We start from the raw sequence: 19712 nt of genomic DNA, 5'->3' as shown, positions 1-19712 counted from the left end.
GGTTGTGTAAACTTACTCCCTTTAATAAGAGAATTTAAGCCAGAGCCCTTCATACATAGCAGTGGTAAGCTCTGTTCTGGAGGACATTTGTGCTCTAATTTCTGCTTGGCTGAATTGTGAGGATCAGAGCTCTCAGCTGGCCAGCAGCTGCAGCTGGAGGAGGTGCTGACTTCACTCTCTGTGCTGTTCTGTGAGCTGGGGCAGGTCACACTCAGAGCAGCAGCAGCAGCATCATTGTGATGATATCACAGTGTGGTACCAAGCACTGATTTGACCAACTCAGGTATGAAAAATATTTGCCTTGTGCTTAGAGCTGACCATGACTTCTCAAATTTCTCCCACGAGCTTTATCCTGACACAGCTTGTTAAAAAACCCCACATTGACTGGGCAAGGGGTGATACTCCTGTGCTCACACAAAACACATCTTTACTTTCTACCTTGGCAGTACTGCAGGGTCTTTAAATGGTTTACTTAGTGCTTTCTGCTGATTGAAATCACAGGGACAGGAACTCCCTTTTTTATCGCATTTTCCTGTTCTAAACATGAGGGCTTTTGCTGTACAGCCAATCTGGATATTTTGTCTCTTCACACCAATAATGAGTACTTATTATGAGAAACATTTTTTGTGTATCCTAAACTTGAGCCAAGTTTGGTGCTGTTTCAAACTAGAGCTTATTTCTTTTCTTTTTTTTTTTTGAACACTAATAATGAATATTCATGGTTTCATCTGACTTGTGCTGCATTACTGTGAAGTGAAGCAACTGAACAAATGAGGAAGGAAATTAACACTTTTCAAAAGCAGCTGGGCTGGAATGCAGGGTTGGGGTCTAAGATTGTCCCAGGGGATGGTTTTCTGTCCATTGCCATCTCCAGTATTTCATAGCCAGGGATGGGACAGTTCCCAAGCTGGAAGGACATTGAACTGGACATGGGGTGATAACTTCAAACCAACAGAGGATAGATTTAGATAAAATATGAAGAAGTTCTTCCCTGGGAGGGTGGTGAGGCCCTGGCACAAGTTGCCCAGAAAAGCAGCACGTCTAAGAGGATAAAGAACTGAAGTCATGGCTGTGTCCCTGGACTACCATGGGATTGTGTCTGTAACTTTGAAAGAAACACCCAAAGCCCTGCACTCCCACATCCCTTAACATCACATATCAAACCCATCTTTTGATTCCACTTTTTTTATTAAAATATCTCATGTATATTGGTCACATCAAAATACAGCAGTAGTTTAATTTTAAATATAGCCACAAGTATAGACACTCAAAAAAAGAACAAAAAACCCAAACCCACATCACTTTAATAAAATAAATAAACCAAATCTGGTTATCAAAGTTTCAGGTGATAAATGATTTCAGACACAGTACAAGTCCTAAGACACAGAGCTACCCTAGCCCAGACACGACGTTGTGGGGACACCACGTGCAGCCTATCTACAGGACAGGGACGGGGACAGAGGCACTGGGTCTGTCAGGGTGCTTACAGTCACAAACCACAGCACAGGAAGGTCCTGCTTCACAGCAGCTTCTGGACAATGTCCTAGACTGGAATGGCATGGCAAGGCATTCCTGGGAAGGAGGATTGAATAGGTGTAATCCTTTGACACACAGAGCGAAGGGGATTTTTTATCCAGTTCCCAGCATGAGCAGATGCTTCACCCTGCGAGGTGCAAAGCTGGAGCTGGTCAGGAATTTGGTCTTGAATGGATGCTGGCAGCTATGCTCTAATGCAACCCTGATCTTACAAAGCAGTGCACTGGCCTTCTGCTTTAGATGTTAGTTGGGATTTTGCATCATTTTTCATACTTGAAGAAAATCCTAGCACAGAGGGACACAGTGCGTGATGGGCAGGTATCTGGCTCGTGTCGCTTTACAGAGACAAAAAATTAGAGCAAATCAGCAGAGTTGGAAATTAAAAAAAAAAAAAGGAATTGCTTTAACATGGGCAAGACAATTCAAAGACATTTGCTTCATTTCCCCTCCTCTCAAGGGAGGAAAAAAACCAATCTACAGAAGAAATTTGCACTGCAGGATTGTGGGTATTTCAGATTGGGTCTCTAAGCTTTATCTATAATGAAAGTGTCCCAGGATGTCTGGAAAGAAAAGGATAGCAAAGAAATCTTACTTTCTTGTTAACATACTTAAATTCAACAAAAACACATCGGTTCCCATTGTAGAGGCACAATTCATAGAGAGCTGCATCTAGAACTTCATTGAAAACAAGTAAAAATACTAGTCCAAAAATAAATAAAATGTAATTTACCGGTACTTTATTTTGCTGGTGTAGTGCAAGGTAAGTAAGGTCAGAGAAGTCAGTATCATCCTTTGAGTATAAATACTTTCTACATAATTCAGAGGAGCTACAAAATTAGTCTCAAAAAAATAACTGTGCAACACATCTAAGATAGACAGCATGCTTATTGAATCCCAGTGTCTAAGCTACCTGTTTAAATATGGTTTATACAGGTTCTGTCTCACCTGCCTGAGGGAATTCTGAAGCTTGGTCAGAACCAAATTCATTTGCATCTCTCACTGCTTGTAAACAAAGTTATCAATCCCAGTATCCAGTAGCAGTTCATGCCACAATAGTCCTGATGTCACTGTGTTATTTTATTAGAAGCCACAGCTAGAAGAACACTTCCCAAATGAGCAACTAGATCTGAATTATTCGTGTCTGGCATTGCGTAAACATTTCTCTCAGTTCTTTCTGTTTGATTTCATTTAAAGCTTCTGGTTCTGCAGGGCTCTTTTGGACCTTTGCCACAGCAAAATTAATCCCTTGAGTCAATCCTGCCTGGGTGATGTTGGCAACCTGGACCATGGAGCTGCGGATTTTAGCGAAGGGAGACACGGCCCTGCTGCTGCTGCCGTCGGCAGGGGAAGGAGTGGTGTGGAGTCCTGGCTCCTGGCTCCCAGAGCCCGGGCTCCTGTGGGATTTACTCAAGTCAGGCCCACCGACAGCCAAGAGCTGAGGATTTGGCTCAGAAGACTGAACATCCAGCTTTGATGGCCTGGAAGGAATGTCTGCAACAGCTTCAGCCTTGGGTTCTGCCTTCTTGGCCGCGCTCCTGCTGGTTTGTGTCGGCGCGTGACGGGGCTCCGGAGGACCAGCCTCAGGCTCCACCACGTGGCAGCCCTTGCTCTGGGCATCCTGCACGAACCTCTGGCAGTACACATCCACGGGCTTAGCAAAGTGCAGCTCCGTGCTGTCAGCAGAAGGCACGGCAGCGTCCTGGCTCGTGTCGGTGCTGCTGAGCGACTGCGAGCGGCTGCCCAGGCGCGGCGCCGAGGCGATGATGCCGCAGCTGGGCAGCACGTAGTCCGTGGGGCCCAGGCTCTCCAGGGACCCCGCCAGCTGCGCCTCCTCGTCCGACTTGGAGTTGCTCAGGAAGTCGTCGGAGTGGAAGGAGTCGTTGTCCGAGGCCTCGGTGTCAGATTCGCTAGGGGCTTTGGGATCTGCCCCTGGATTCTCCAGAGTTTCAAGGCTGCTGTCTGACTTCCAAAGATTCACTTTCAAATTTGGCTTTAAAAAATTGACTTTCACTTCGGGTTTGGCAAAGCTGCCCAGCTTCCGAAGGTTGCTGATGTTGACATTGGATTTGGTTTGTTTCACCTTTTGATTGAGGGAGGAGAACTTGCTCAGTAAATAATTCTTGCCTTGGGCCAGGGACCCTCTGTTCTGAGACCGAATGCCAATGATGTCTTCATGAGGTTTGCTGCTCCTCCTAGAAGAGGAAGAAGATCTTAAATGTACAATCAAAGCACCAAGTATAGACTGTCTTCCAGTCTATTTCTGTAACAGAAATGGACATTTCAGTTCCTAAGTTAACCTTTTCTTACATAAATAATAAATTTAATCCCATTTTTCACATAATACATCGTACCCATATAAGCTAATCAAGCTCAAACCAACAAAGGAGGGTTGATACAGAACAGTAGCCAAACAAGGGGAACAGGCAGTTTCTGCAGGCACTTTAGTTTTTGATGAAAAAGGATTTGAATTCTCCACTTTTTTAACCCTGACTTTGTGTATACTCTGTAGCCAGATTTAGCAAATATTCGGTCTGCAATACCTGTAAAAAGAACAAGGTTTATTTCACTACACTTTCTACTCAGGTGGGAGAAGCAGCTGAGTTGAGAGCAAAGGTGGGATACAGAAGGCTCACATCAGTGAGGTACTCACCTCTCCAGCTTCTTCTCAATAATGGGCACATCCATTCCCATTGCTTGCTTTGTGATTCTCAGCATTTCTGCAATGCACTGAAGAGTGTCTGAAATCCAAGCAGCAGCCTGTCAGACCCTTAAAAACACCCTTAAAAGCCTGCATTTCACAATCTACAAAGAAATAGGTCTAATTTTAACGTAATTTTATTTGGTTTTATTGCTTTTTTTCTTTTACCCTGCAGAGCAGTTGTGCCCTTCAAGCTGCAATTCTGATTTAAAGCTTACAAAACAAACCTAAAGAATAAACTCTCCTTCAGCCCTAAATACTCAGCATGAAGCAAATCACTGCCACACTGCCTCATTTGGGGAAGGAAGAGAAGCCATTTTATTTATCCTTGCTGACAAAACTCAGTGCTCCAGGTATGAAGTGATATTTTTTCCCTTGTTAGTGTTCGTTTAATTTAGTTAAACAACAAGCAAGAACATTTCCAGACACTGATTTCACTAAAGAAATCGATTTCTTTACCTCTTTAGGAGTTAATTTTAACATCATTATTTAAGTTTTTGGAGCAGTAAAGACCTGGACAGGGAAATTACTCTAGTTCTAGAGAGATGTTTTACTTTAAAGCTGTATCTGAAACTTATTTTTCTATTAGAACAGTAATATGTGAGTGGTTTTTTTAAATTGCTTTCCCACTTCACACAAGAGGATCTTACTGGGGTGATTTCTGAAGAAGGATTAAATTTTAAAAGCAATGGAAAACGTGTTTTTTAGAGAAACACCAATACACTGGATACTCCTCTATGTCTAAAACTTCTACATAGGATACAAACCTTTTCCATCTTCTTCTGGGCTGCGGGCCACAGCCCTGAGAGTGTGAAAATATCCACTCATTTCCTTGTATTTGTAATGCAGCCTCATGCAAGAGAACTTGGGTTTGCCAAAGAGAGTAGGCTCAGGCCCTGAGAGAGAAACCAGGAGAAATCTTTAGAAATCTTTAACCAAACACTGAAAGAGATACTGCAGAGCCTGCACCTAAGGCTATGTAAGTGCTGACAGTCTTTTTCAGCCTAAAATGCTTCATGTTTTCATAAGAGCAGGACTGACACTTTAAATGAAAGATTTTCACATTAACTAAACAATCAATAACTCACAAAAAGCAATTAGACTCTCTGTATGTCTGTTACAATCCAGCCTGATTGTTTACTGCAGATCACCCTTTCAAACAGAAGGGGGAAAAAAAGTTTTACACTTTTTACATCCTGTGGGTTTTTAGGGAATGCTCCTGCAAGGATTAAAAGGAAAGCTAATATTTTTATCACGGGAATGTAATTGAAATTTCAAGATTTAAACCAGTGTTTCAACTCTTCAGTGCACTGCATAATCTCAAGCATTAAATGAGGTGTGGATGTAGATGTTGGACTCTGTTCTGTGCCTCACAATACACAAGTGAGGGAGACCTTTCCCCTCAATGCTGAGAAATTGCACAGACACAGTGAAAGTTAGTCAGGAGATGATGAAATCACTGTGTGTTGTGTAATAGAGGATTGAACTCCATCAGGAGGCCACACACTCCCTTCTCTCCAGCTGGATCACCTTTTTCATGATTCAAAGACATCACACCTTTAATGCTTCCGGCAGAACATGCTGGATTTAGCCTGCAGATGTTACATTCTACAGCAAATAAATTGCATCAGCATAACAAGGTGCTTTTGTAATACCATGTTTGTTATCAGCCCTTGAGAAAGAAGTTTTACAAAGCTGTGAAACAGATCTAATGTACAATTCAGAGCCAGCTGCTGTGTTTGGATCAAAGGAAGAGAGCCCTGAATGCACAAACCTGTGACGCATTGCAGAAGTTGGCAAAACTGTTACTGCCATTTGATAAATAATGAAATCTCTTTGGATGACTCCATGGCTCTTTCAGGAGTTTGAAAGAGGGAAAATTTAGAACCCTTCCAGTGATCAAAGCTTCTATTTCCAGCAGTAGGAAGAGCTGGCATCTGTTACCAGCCAGAGGGGCCATTTCTGGGTGGGCTGCCCAGGGTATGAGCCACACTTCAAGGACTGCTGCTTCAATACATTTGAAGGATGTTTGATAAGTGCTCAAGCCACTGTTAAGAACATTCAAAAAAAGACATGGAGTGACTGTTTTCTTACCTATTTCTATTTTTTCCAGAGCTTCAAGACTTAACCTTTGGTACTGATTCACTTTGTCGATTTCATCATCGTAACTAGAAAAAATAAACAGAATTTAGTGCTTCCTACTAATCTAAAGTAAAGCTACTAAAATAAACTACACATAGTAAGGGAAAGTGGTAACTTACTAGGCCACATAATAGGCAGAATTTGAAAGTAAAAGCAGCACATCCACATCCTTATGAGTGGCATCGATGAGACTGAAGGGAAGGAAAATAAATACAGGGTAGAAAGTTTTATTTGCAGAGCTGTAACCCATGCCCATTGTGTTTTGGGGACACTCTTTAGGAGCTGAACACAAGTTACAAGTTTCAATCACAGTGTGTATCAAATCCATGTAAGCAACAGTCTCTCTCAAACCTGAAGCTACCTAACAGCTCAAATACATCAGCAGAAGGTCCAAAAATAAACAGAAAGCCCAGAAGCTATCAAAAATGCTACCAGAGAAATGGAAAAATACCTCAGACTCAGTGAGGGTGATGAGCCTGTGCCCTGAATTGAATAGCTGTCATAACAACCTGCTCTGCTATTTTCAGATGCTGAAGTTTAACCTGCAGGAGATCTAACCACTGTTCTTCTCCTGCCAGCTCCTGAACTCTGAACCTGCTATGGAGTGAAGTTCAGAGTTTGCCCATTGCTTTCCATGAACAGAAATCCAGACTGTCCAACTGCTGACTCATTCCCCAAGGATTCAATCTGATCAGTTAAGTTACACTTTCCCTATAAAACACTAAGAAACAACAGCTCCTCAAGCACTCCCTTTTAACCACCCTTAGTTCCACAATTTCTCTTCATGGTGCCTGCCACATTTTGGCAGTATTAACCACATCCACCCATTTCCAGATGATGTCTCAAAGGTCATTCCAGCATGCACCACTTTTATGGCACTTTGGGAAAAGCACATGTTTAGAGGACTTTTCCCTTTACAACAAGTATTCAAACCCTTCAAGCACTCTTGTCCTTCTACAGAATTGTCACACATCAGCCATCAAAACCTTTTAACATCAGAACTAATTAACAGAGGCGTCAATTTTAACTTTTTTCAACCAACCTTGGGTCACAGTCAATGAGCGCCCAACCTCCATGGAATTTTTCATCATCTGGCAAGAGCAGTTTCATGTAGCTCTGCAGCAGCTGGCTGATCAGCTCCTGGTGGCTTCTCAGGTTCTCCTTGTGCAGGGCTTCATGCTCCTTCTCTTTTGTAAATATGGAGTACAGGTCCTCTGTCACAGGGATACCCTGCATCAAATCTAAACAAACCCCAGGAAATATCAAGCAAGAAACAGTTAAAAGTGATATATGGCAAGAGTTTGTAAATTCCTTCCAAATGCTTCATTTTAACAATGCTCTTGGTAGTCTTTCTGAATGTTGCCTGTAACTGAAAACTCAGAAGGTGTAACCCTACTTTCAGTGAAAAACAAGAGTTCCTCATGGTTTTAAGGGATACTTGCTACATAAATTTGTCTTAAAAAAAAAGGAGATGCTACAAGACACTTAATGCTAAGATGAAGCTGGGGCAAGTCTCCAATGAGTCACATTGCATGCAATCCCTCTGAATTGAGTGTTGCTTAAATTCCAAAGTGAGTGAGATTGTTCCTTGGAGTCCAGTTCAGACATGTACCCACTCACAATGCTTTCAAGCAAGAGGGGGAAAAAATCAGTCAGAAAGACAAAAACAGTATGATTTAATAATCTTTTCTAAACAGCACAGCTCAGCTGGGTTGAAATTGTGCTCTTACCTATGACTGCTTGCCTGTAAGCATCCCTGAAACGATTCAGGTAGTATCTGTTTGCAGAGTTCACTCCATCCTTCATCACCCCTGCCAGCTTTCTTTCACCAGTCCTTGTGAAGTCACCCTGTCACACACAACATGCAAATCTTTACACCAAAATTTGGAGCAGCAGGCTCAGCTCAAAGCATTTGGCACTCTGAAACTCAGAACTGAATAGATGGCAACTCAGGAATTATCTTCAAGGAACTATTTCATATAGAAGTTGAAAATAGTGATTGTTTCAAAGAGCAGCTTCTGGCATTGACTCTGCAGAGAACCCTGTGGTTTTGACAGACTTAGAATTTCAGTAGGAAATTCCAATACAAGACAAATCTGGACTTATAAGCCAGCTGACACTGAAGCAGGACTTTCAATACATCAATCACTGTGATGCTTCAATACCTCCAAAAGAAAAAAATTCCTTTATTTTTAGGCCTTTAATGGAAAAGGAACACTACGGGAACAGTAGAGAAGACTGAAGCTTACTGTAATATGGTTTTCATCTGACTGCTTTTGCTACCAAAACAAGACAAACATAACATACTGGGGGAAAGCAGCACATATCCTCACAATCTCAGAAACAAAAGAAAGTTTCTAGGCCACGGAAGGCTTAGAATTTGAATAAAAAGTTGTTTTTGTAGTTACACTTCATTAGAGGATTCCATTTTCAGAGACATAGTGGCACAGAGCATCTCTAAAAGCAACATCAACTCCTATGAAGAATATTTCAAGTATGTTTCACTTTCAAACTAAAAGAAATATCACAATTAAAGTTAAAGAATTTAATCCATGAACCTCAACAGTAAGTAGAGAAATCTTCCAGCAGAAGGCCTGAAAATTTAATCTGTAAATTGAGGTCTGCACTTCTGATTCAAAGTTTAACATACACAATGAAAACAAGCATGTCAGGCTATATTTTGTATTCTTTTTTAAATATTAGTGCAATCAACTAATCAAAGATCAGCAGAGATATTAAAAGATAGATTTAAAGTTAAGTATTTCCACCATAATGATTTTTCTTATGCCAAATGCAAATACTACTAAAATTTGTTCCCCCAGTTACACAGAGCAAAAACCTCGAATTCCATGACTTTTCAGAGCAGCAGAAGTACAGAGCAAGGAGTTTCATGCTTGATCTTGGTAGACAGAGGGCATTATAGCTATTTAAGAAGAGTCTTTAGAAAATACAGCTAATTAATATCACCCTACTACCTCCATATCCTGATCTCCAGAACTTTAGAGTATTCTTTAAGTATTGCAACTGCTTAGAAGTACTATAACCATGATAAAATATAAATGGATGTAATAATTAATATATCTCTCAAACTCTTATCCCTGCTGTGGTTTTTTTTGCAGAGAACAGAATGCAGGTGAAGTGCAGGGAGCACTCAGCTCTTCTCTGATTCACATCAAGCACAACACAAGACATTCTTCCACTGCAAAGCTTCGTCTCTCCAGAACAAAACCACACAGAGAACATAATGAACTTTTAAGTATCTGCCTCAGGCTGGAATGCAAGATGTGCCTGGGGCTGTGTATTCTATCCCCATCTGTCAGAGGTGGGGCAGTTCTCTCTGTTCATTGGGCAGCTTTCTTCATCTCTCCCACAGCCAATCCTCCCTCCAGGAGATCTCTTCTGTTCATGGCAGTGAGTGTCCCTGCATGGCTGATCAAATTCCATCATCCCACTGGGAGATGCTCCGCCCAGGGCAGGAGCCAAGCATTCCTACCTGGATACAATCTGAGCCTGGAACAGCACAGCAGCCTTTGCCCACTGCATTCCCAGAGGAGCAGCTTTCTTGTGCTCTGCATTCCCAGAGGGAGAGCAGGCCCATCTCCAGCAGCCCTGGAGCTCCAGAGGAAAACTGCAGCCTTGTGCAGGATCCCTGCTCCAGCAGAAGCACAGCTGGCACTGCAGGAGGGCTGAGCCCCCATGGGATGGGGCTGTGCCACCCCCCTGACCCACAGGGGGACAGGGCATGCTCTGACTTGGGCAGTGGGTTGTTTATACTTTTGCATTTGTATTTTTAATTTTCCTATTAAAGAACTGTTGTTCCTATTCCCAATCTTTGCCTGACAGCTCCTTAATTTCAAAATCATAACAATTTGGAGGGAGGGGGTTTACATTCTCTATTTCAAAGGAGGCTCCTGCCTTCCTGAGCAGGAAACCTTTCCAAACCAAGACAGTATCCCAGGGTTTGCAGTGCACATGAGCCCTGTACCCCAGGCATTCCTGGGGGCAGGTGAGCTCCCCCCTTACCTTCAAGGCTGCCGTGCCCGCGTACTGCCGGCTTATGGCATCGCCGTTGTTGGCCCACATGATCTGGTAGATCCTGTTGCATTTCACTGGCAGAGGCTGCTCTGGGGGCATCACACCCAGTTTCTTGAGCTGGAATTGGATATATGCATTAATTTGGTGCCCAAAGTAAAAGTCATTCTCAGTGTCAGAGCTCGGTGAAGTAAATGGAAATGCTGGCCAAGTGTTGAATTGTTAGATTTGGTGTGACGGGGGGAGGAAGCCATTGTGCTGATTTGTCAGATTAGATTAATGAATTGGTGGTTTATTGCTAAACATCACATCACCGGAGGCAGCAGTAACATTAATTATGGATGTTAAGTCAATCATCAAAAAATTAGCTGAAGGAAAACAAGTTACTGTAGATTCTCAAGATACAGGAAGTTTTTCAATAGAGAATCATCAACAAAACACACACCACAATTTTAAAATAAACAAGTTAATATGTCTTCTACTGCAAAGGCATTCATGACCTCAAGGGTCTGAAAACAAATAAAAATAACTTCTTATGTTGGTTTATTATGAGTGCTTGCACATTTTTGGACAGTTACTGTTTGTCACTGATACTAGAGTAAGATATCTCCCTCTTAGAACACCCAGTCCTCCAGTTTTCCCCAGATAAGCCTTGGGTACAGCACCAACATCAGGCTTTGTACACACACTAAGTGGGTAGAGCAGCACATACAACTGCAATGCAGTCACTAAATGATAGGGATAACTTGGAATAAATCATAGGAAAACTTCCATTTACAACTGCTCAAGCACTCTTTGCAAGTTAGATGAAAATTAACACAGAGCTGCTCATTAACTCTGAAAGCCCTCTCAAGTTCCTGGATGAGAGAAAGCAGTGGTTCCAAGGAAGAGAAGTGTGAGGTACAAGTAACCCTCAGTCCTCCACTCCATGCCACTGACCCTGCAGTGCTCAGGGCATGTCTCAGTCATTAATTGATTCCCAAGTGCTTCAGCTCCAGGATGAGAATGATGCAGCACATCACAGGCTCACACTTCAGCAATGATTAAGCCTCTTCCCAACAATCTGTAACACCCTTGTTTTTGAAAGAATTGCCTTGGAACTCGAGAGTTACCCTGGATACAAACCCTGCTCTAAATAATGACTGTGGGACTGCTGATCCCTGCCCTGGTCCTCAGCACTCCTATGTCAGGAGCTCATAATAGCAGATCACAAAGAAGATCACTTTTCACCCTAATGAAGGGCCCACCTCATCCTTTCTCCTTCACTTTAACCATAATCAGGTTTGCTCGTTTTGGGCTGTGACTGGGGCTTTGATGTTCCAGTTACAGGACATTAAGTCTGCATTAGGTCTGTAGCAGTAGTGTGTCAGGGAAGTCTTCACAAGGGAACAGTCACCACTGAGCTTCTAGAAAATAAGTGAGGGACAGAGAAAAGAGGAAAACTAAAGGAAAGTACTCTCAGTCTGCTTGGAAATCCCTCCTCTGTACAAGGAGAACTACTCCACAGCACAACAGTCACAGCCATCAGGGCTATTTACATCATGAATTAATTTCTCTACACACAGAAGGGACAACTCATCTCCCTACTTGCTGCATCACAGTATTTCACTTCAAAGCTCCTAAAATAGCACCCAGCTTGTTAGATTTTAGTCTTTTAATATCATTTCAGTGAGGCACTTGGGGAAGAAGGTGTCTTGTTTCTAAACTCTGTATTCCTACATACTTAAACTGAAATTACTAAATCCAAACAAGACAATCCTCTCCAAGCTATGGACAGTCAGTCCTTTCTGAAGGAGGCATCACTGTTCTGTAATTATTTCAAGTTTTGCATTTGTATATATTATTCCTCTCAGCTTCATGGCACTTCAAGTATTTTGCAAAGATTTTTTCGTAGAGGTCAGTTTGGCATTTTTCAAACACACAGATTTCTCTGTGAACAACAATGAAGGTGAGAGGCACTCAGCACTTGGCAGAGCCCCCCAGTGTGACGTGCCTGCTGCTCCATGACCACTCTGGCAATAGCAGCCTGCACCACGTTGGTCCGATCCAGGCAGTCCATGCAGTTAACCCGGAAGATCCCCTCCTGCTTACAGATCACCCCAGCTTGGTCAACCCTGGCAACAGGAAGAGAACAAAAGCACACTGAGACACTGAAAATCCAGTGTAATTCATCAGCTTCTACAAACAGTAGAACATTTTACACGTGGAGTACTATTTATGGTTGCACCGACACCCCAGTCACACCCCACACTGAATTATCTCTTCTCGTTCCAACTTCTCCTCTTTAATCTAGGCTGGATTTATCAGACATAAATCCTACTGAGGCCACAAACTTGAGATGCAATCAGATGCTGAATTCAACTCATGCATACATAATACAAGCTTTCAAGAGCAAAGGCATTTAATTTCAAAACCAGAGAAGCCAATTATAATGACAGCAACACAAAACAACTGATTGAGGCTGCAGCCACACGTGTTGCCCAAATGGATGAACTTTAACCAGTTCAAACTAATCTCTGCTTGCTGTCAAGAGTAAGGCTGTTATTCTAGGGCTTGTGGGTCAAATACAGAGTGTTGCACATTAAATGTGAGCAACCCTAAAAGTGTGAAATGCAGAAATGCAGTAAACCTTGGGCAGGAAACAGCACCTGAGAATTTCTGCTGTCACATGGGTAGAACACCAACACTTCAGAAGACAAAAACTCTGACAAACAAGCTGGACACCAAAAGGGAAATATAAAACATATGGGTTTGGAGAAAACTAAGGCCTCTGAATAGCTACTCTTTGTTGGTGTTTTCCTCCATAAATGTTCCCTACTAGTCTCAAAACAGTTAAGTACCTACCAGCACCACTTCATGTCAAGAATAATATCATGAATGGCATCAGTCAGTGTTTGAACATTTTCAAACTTCATTCCTCGGCTGAAACACAGAATGTCACAAAAGTTAGTTTGAACTAAACCAGTGACTTTACTTAACAACTTATTTGTACTGTTAACAAATATGATGTTTTGGCCAAATGAGAGAGACAAGCATTGCCTCCTGCAATGAGCTTTAAACAGGAGCCAAGATTCAGAGCTATTTTGCAGTACAGTTCAATGTCCAAATCCAAGGCAAGAGGTTAAAAGATCATTCAGTTCTCAGGACTTTGCATTTTTTAATGCTGCTTCCATTAGGAAGAGTAAGTCTGCAGCTATTCAGGCATGTGCAACATTCTGTTCTCATTTTAGTCTCAAGAAAAGTAGCTACTGTAGATTTGGAACTGGGATGGTGAGTCCTGCTTTGCCAGTGATTGTACAGAGAAAACCACTTGCAGACACATCACCCTCTCCTGCCCCTACCCCATCTGGTTATTTTTCAGATTGTTCTCAATTCACTCCTGCTCACAGTGCAGAAACAGTCCTGGTCACTACAGCTGTTTGTAGGAAAAAAGTGAAGGAAGGAAAATGAGAATTCCTCGAAACAAAAGATTAATTATCAAATCAATCCAGGCTACCAACAGTACCACAGAACTCTCAAAGGCCCATACTGCTCAGAGAGGGGTTTCCCTTCCCACCACCCTCCCTGACAGTATCTACTAATGCCATACTCAGTCAGCCAGCAATGCTCTCCCAGGCCAGTGCAATCCCTAGATTAGGTTTGGAAGTGGAGATTAAACCAGCTGAGACCCCACACAAATGCAGCCTGCTTGAGGGAAGCAGGAGAAATACATGCCTGTGACAGATGACATGCTTGGGCATGTGAGCACTGCACAGCAGTCATGAAAACAGCAATTACTCACACTGGATTAAGATAAAATCCATGTATTTTATACTGAAATATACTGAAAGAACTCACTGTGGTTTTATAGAAACAAGCAAGAAAAACAAAAATAGAGAATTAAAAGCAAAATGCTACATAGCTTGAAAAAGCAGGTCAGCCACAGCTTTACACTCGTGGCATGTTTAAGGAAACTCTCAATATATGTGACAATTAAGCTTTGCCCAATAAGTCACTGCATATTTAAGAGGTCAGGGACACAACATCACAAACAGCAGTGCTTGCTTCCCCAAGCTTTAAGTTTTATAGTGCTTTAGTTTAAAAACTGTATTGTTGTCTAAAAAAACAGTGTTTCATGCAGAAATAGAGATAATGAGTCTTCTCATTTATACTTGCCTTTCATGCCAACAAAAAAGATGTAAAGTGACATTTCTAAAAGGTTGCTTACCAGTGCTCATGGAAGTCAAATGAAACATAAGTCAGATTTGCATTGTTGTAGAGAAGAACTTGTTTAAGGTAAGCATCTCCAATAATCTTCTCTCTGCCTGTCTGATCCACCAAGTTAATAATAACCTGTTCAAAAGTTTAATTATTTAACACTCAGCATCTGCTACACAACTTGTTTAGATTTACACCATGCTATAACAAATAACTCAAGAGTTAAAGATTCATAGCAATCTTGCTGAAGTTACAGCCTTTGATAGATTGTACCTAAGACAAATAAGCTCCAACAGATCCCTGCCTATACAAATTTAAATGCAGAGCAGCTCTGAATGCATAGGACAGGTTCACAGAAATGGGGTTTAAACATTGCCGTAAGTTATTCCTGGGTTATACTGGTCATTTACAAGGATATTTGAAAAGCCTAAAGTAAAATTCTATTTATGTACCAACCTTCCAATTGTCAACAAGCTTCTAAAAAAACCCACAACACCATCACCAAGAAAAACAACCTAAAAACATTAACTTTCAACCCCTGCATTTTCATGAGATTACTATTGTGCCATGTAGCACTCACCTGCTTCTTGTAATTTTTCAGCTGTTCTTCAAAGTGTGCACGAAAACAGGACACTGTTTCATTTTCACCTACAAGGCACAGCAGTGTTAGACAGAAACAGCCTGTTCAGCAATAAATCCTGTTTGATGTATTAAATCATGCCCAAATTTGTACTCTAAAAAAACAAGATACCTTAGCTTAAGGATAATAACACACAGTACAAAATTACTTTTAAAGGTCTTTCATTAATTTGCTCAGCTTTAACATTGCTGTTATAAGCAAACATATTCTTGAATTTTGCTGCATTTTGCTTTTTGTGCAGGGGAGATGGGACAAAACTTTAACTTTTAATAAGCCTGCTTCATCCTTCTACATATGCACCACACCCACACAAACACATCTTCCAAAAGAAGAGTTCCAGGGGACCCTGATTTTTACATTTTTATCTGAAACACTTACTCTTGTCCAGCCGGGGCCGTGGGTTATATCTGTATCCAACCTGGCTCCAGAAAACAGGCACAGAGCCTCGTGTTTGGATGTAGGAAAGGGTGTGATTATGGACATGGATCAGCTGCTCTGTCTCAACATAATTTGCCACGTTTCCATTTTTATCAACACCTCTCCTCTTGTACCGCATTCCTGGGGGAACGAGAGTGGTCAAGTCACTTAAAGCATTTGCCTTAAACATTGCTAATTTGTGTTGCTGGCTTTGACAATGCTAACCCAAGACAACAGTTCTAGCCCAAATCCATGATCAATGGCAGAAGTCACTCCTACCCTAGTTTATTCCTCAAAAGTTATTTTGACTATATGGATAAAGTTTATTTACTGACACACTATGAGCAGCCAAATGCAAACTGACAGGATGGGGCAGTTAAAAGTCACAAATACCTCTGGTCCATCTTAAAAGACACATTTCTTCCTGTTCTGTCATGTTTAGCACAAAGCTTGACTTTAGTGCTCAATATTTTCCATGAACCTAAAGGCCACTTTTACTGGCAGAGGCTCCACTTCTCACAGAGATCCCAAGGCAGCCCAAGAGGATTTGCATGTTCCACAAAGCAGAAGCCTTCCCCTTCTTTTAACTTGTGTAACTAATGCTGCACATTAAGAAGAGATAAAGCTCCTCTGACTACAGTTTTATGCCTACCCAGCTCTGAACTGCTCATTAAACAGAAATGTGTTTGCATATCCTTGACTCAAAGGAGAGCACATCATTATTTCAGAAAGGATGCAGGTGGTAGCAAAGGACAGGGAAGGAGGAAGAGTTGGAAAAATATTCAAGGTCATGGAAATTCACTTCCATGTCTGGAAGTAGCACTGAACCAAATTTTTGAGCTGAATCTTGACAGCACAGACAGGAAGAGGTTAAAAACAGGGAAGGGAAAGGAATGTAAAATACCTACAGTAGGGATCTCTATAGAGAAATTGTCAAAGCAGCATTACAGCCTTTAATCACACAGGGAGAAAATTCTACACAGTTTATGCTCTGAACTAGAAATCAGAAGAGCAAAGCAATATTCATAGCAAGAAGGAATCAATAAGAATTTTTCCCTTTAGAATTCAGTTCCTGTATATCTGTGTAACAATTCAGTACGAAAAAGGCAGACTACAAACTAGGTACTACTCTGAAACCCTCAAGTATTTACTCCAAGGTGTTCTGAGAAACCATTTTCCTTGGAACTGAATTAAATATATCCAAGTGAACTCTGGTAAACAGCTACAGTTCTATAGCAGGGTAAGCTCAACAGGATTTTTTTCCTGGATTTTTTGACATGTTAAAAATCCAGCTGTGTAAGAAAGGAGTTGGAGACTCCTTTGGAGGGTGTCTTCATAAAAAACAGATAGACTGAAAAGTCTGGAGTTGAACAGGATTTATGAAGCTGTAAAGGGATTCAATCTTTCTTTCTGAGATCCTAAGGACAGGGAATAATTTGTTTGCCTTGCTACTCTAAGGCAAATAAGGTACAAGACACAGTCACATTTCACACCTTGTCCCTAATGAACATCTCCTAGGACACAGGCATGCACACACGTGGCTTTTCAAGCCTCTCCAGCTGCTGCCAAAGCCCTCAAAGACCTTTGAAAATTTAACTCCCATCCAAGTCCACCAAAATTTATCAGAACAGAGTTATAAGCAAGGTCCTAATCAGGGGGATCTCTGCAGAAATGGAACCCTACCTCAGGAATGTGACCTCCAAGGATGCCTGCAGTGCTCCTGAGCAGACCAGTGAAGCTCACTCAGCAGCCAGCCCAAGTGACAGTGTACAGTGCTGGAGGCACTGCAGCCTCTCCTCTCCCTCCTGCCAGCAGGGCAGGCTGCAGTGCAGACTGACAGGGGCTGGCATCTGCTGAGCAACTCACTGCTGGAGCCCTGGATGCTGAGAATTTCTGTGCTGCCAGGCACTGACCCCCAGGAGAACACTGCATGGACCTGAGGCCGTGGAGAAGGCTTCCAAAATGGAATGAAGGAACTGGGATTGTGGGTGTGGAGTTTGGATAGAAGTGTGTAATGTCACAGGGTGGAAAACTTGGAGTTTAAGGGTTTAGAATATAGTAACACGTATAAAGCAAGATGGAGATTTTAGGGCAGAGGTTGGTCCTTCTTCTTCACCATTTTCTCCATGGGTTTGGGTGGTTTTGTGTAATTGGATAAAAAAGTCTCCATTGCAGGCAGGGGTGGTTGGTTATTGGGTTAGAAGCAAAAATAATTTAGGTGTCATTTCTTAATTGGACAGTTTATCTTTAAAAAGCTTTGTAGAGAGAGAGGGGGGGGGCTCCATTCCTAGTTTGTTAGAGTGAAGTGCTGTAGAACTCAGGGTTTGTGAGACTGTGACAGAGATCAGAACTAACAAACATCTGAGTCCCAACAAGAAATACCATCTCACACATTTAATCCTGACCTTGGCAGAAAAAAGAAGCAAAGATTGAACAACTCAGCAGTGCCCACTCTGACCAGCTGCACCCCCTGCAGTGCTCAGAACCCCCCAGCCCCCTGGGCTGTGTTTGCCTACCAGCTCTGTGCCGACTCCGGCGGGAGATGAGCGCCACCAGAAAGGTTGGGTGGATGTCATCCACACAAGAGGATTCCTGAGGAGGAGTTTCAGGGCTGCTCTTATCATCGTCAGAAGATTCACTATAGTTTACTACAAGTTCTTCAATTTGCACAAATCCTTGAATGATGGGGATAATCCAGAAGTCCACTTCAGCATTCTGAAGGGTACAAAGAACATTTACTTTCCTGTTGGTCCAACATTACCCTACAATTATTTCTGCCATTTCTCATGTTAATAAAGTAGTTGCTACCCATGCTTTTCATGCTTTAATTCTTGCCATACCCTTATTTCTGTAAGAGATAGCAGCATTTTTCCTCCATCAGCCACAGGGCTTTTAAATCAGGAGGAAGGAAGAAAGGAACTTTTTGACCTAGTTTCTGCTTTAAGGCAGTTTTAGAATCTGTGTGGACACATACTGCATCACATTTATACAGAAAGGTAGATGTTAGCCTGTTTTCAGCAACACATCACAGTATAAAGCATCATATGGGCTAATTTAGTCCTCAAGACACCTGGTTCATGGCTCTGCACCATAAAACATTGATTTCTTAAACAGAACCAAGATCCAAATTCCCCACTAACTCAGGGTTATCCATTTATATCTTATAACATGAAAAATACAACTCATTAAACTCCTGCACTACACATAACTTTTCACAGAGGACATAGATTTACCCTGCTGTGACTCCATAGCCATTTGTTTATGTATAATTATCCATGAAAGAGGAGCAGGGCAGAAGGCAAGGTGTCTGCTGTCACCCCTAAGGAAAATTAGACTTGGCCTAAACTGGCATACAGAAGTTAGCAACTTAGTCCTTGGTCTATGAGGTTAATTTAAAATGATGGAAGGTCATATATTGAAGAAAGAGTGGTGGTTTTCTGCTTCTTTATGTGCTCATTTGCCAGGAACATGTTTTATTTACTCTGGCCAGATGTTCAGAACGACTTGTTCTACACTGTTTTTACAGTGATCAGCTACTGTGCTCAAAGAGACAAAACACCATCCTCCACTGTGGAGGATCACAATGTTATCTCAGGGAAACTCTGGGATTCAGAGGTTATTTCTTTCCTGGCTCCTCCTCATTATCAAGCTCAGCTCACTTCAGGGATAATCCATTTCAAATAAGAGCACAACTCAGCTTTACCTTCAAAAATCAGCACAAACACATGACACCAAGTTATTCTATATTGCTTTATTGTTTTTATGTTTTATTTCAGCTGAAGTTCACTCCTTAGCAATGACCACAGGCTGCTGGGGAAGAAGGCAGTGCCAGCTGCTCAGCTACAGAAGGCACAGCCCTGATCCTGACCTGTCTGCCAAGCAGGGTTGTAACCAAACCCCTGCAAGGCCTTAAGCAAACAGCTAAAAACAACTAAATTGTTCTCATAATACACCTTAGGAACACGACTCACATCAATGCTGATGAGATCTTCAATCATGTGCTTGTTCCAAAAGAATCTGTCATCCACCTGTTCAGAAGACAAAAGGGCA

General features: G+C 41.9%; 1 protein-coding gene across 3 annotated transcripts in view; it reads right to left on the bottom strand.

The window, feature by feature from the left end:
• Positions 1 to 2256: 2256 nt before the first annotated feature.
• The window catches only part of INPP5F (inositol polyphosphate-5-phosphatase F), a 39122-nt gene continuing 21666 nt past the window's right edge, over positions 2257 to 19712 (bottom strand). For all 3 annotated transcript variants that reach the window (XM_064431471.1, XM_064431473.1, XM_064431472.1), the window contains exons 6-20: positions 19634 to 19690; positions 18179 to 18377; positions 15624 to 15803; positions 15186 to 15253; positions 14616 to 14740; positions 13253 to 13330; positions 12402 to 12522; positions 10400 to 10528; positions 8107 to 8224; positions 7419 to 7617; positions 6496 to 6567; positions 6329 to 6402; positions 5002 to 5130; positions 4187 to 4274; positions 2257 to 3728 (exon numbers count right to left, since the gene is read on the bottom strand). In XM_064431471.1, the coding sequence (XP_064287541.1) occupies positions 2657 to 3728; positions 4187 to 4274; positions 5002 to 5130; positions 6329 to 6402; positions 6496 to 6567; positions 7419 to 7617; positions 8107 to 8224; positions 10400 to 10528; positions 12402 to 12522; positions 13253 to 13330; positions 14616 to 14740; positions 15186 to 15253; positions 15624 to 15803; positions 18179 to 18377; positions 19634 to 19690 (2709 nt within the window). In that variant the 3' untranslated portion in view covers positions 2257 to 2656. The remainder of the gene's footprint in view (positions 3729 to 4186; positions 4275 to 5001; positions 5131 to 6328; positions 6403 to 6495; positions 6568 to 7418; positions 7618 to 8106; positions 8225 to 10399; positions 10529 to 12401; positions 12523 to 13252; positions 13331 to 14615; positions 14741 to 15185; positions 15254 to 15623; positions 15804 to 18178; positions 18378 to 19633; positions 19691 to 19712) is intronic.

The sequence above is a fragment of the Passer domesticus genome, chromosome 8 (assembly GCF_036417665.1).
Source record: "Passer domesticus isolate bPasDom1 chromosome 8, bPasDom1.hap1, whole genome shotgun sequence".
NCBI lineage: Eukaryota > Metazoa > Chordata > Aves > Passeriformes > Passeridae > Passer > Passer domesticus.
This window is presented reverse-complemented; position numbering and strand designations above follow the sequence as displayed.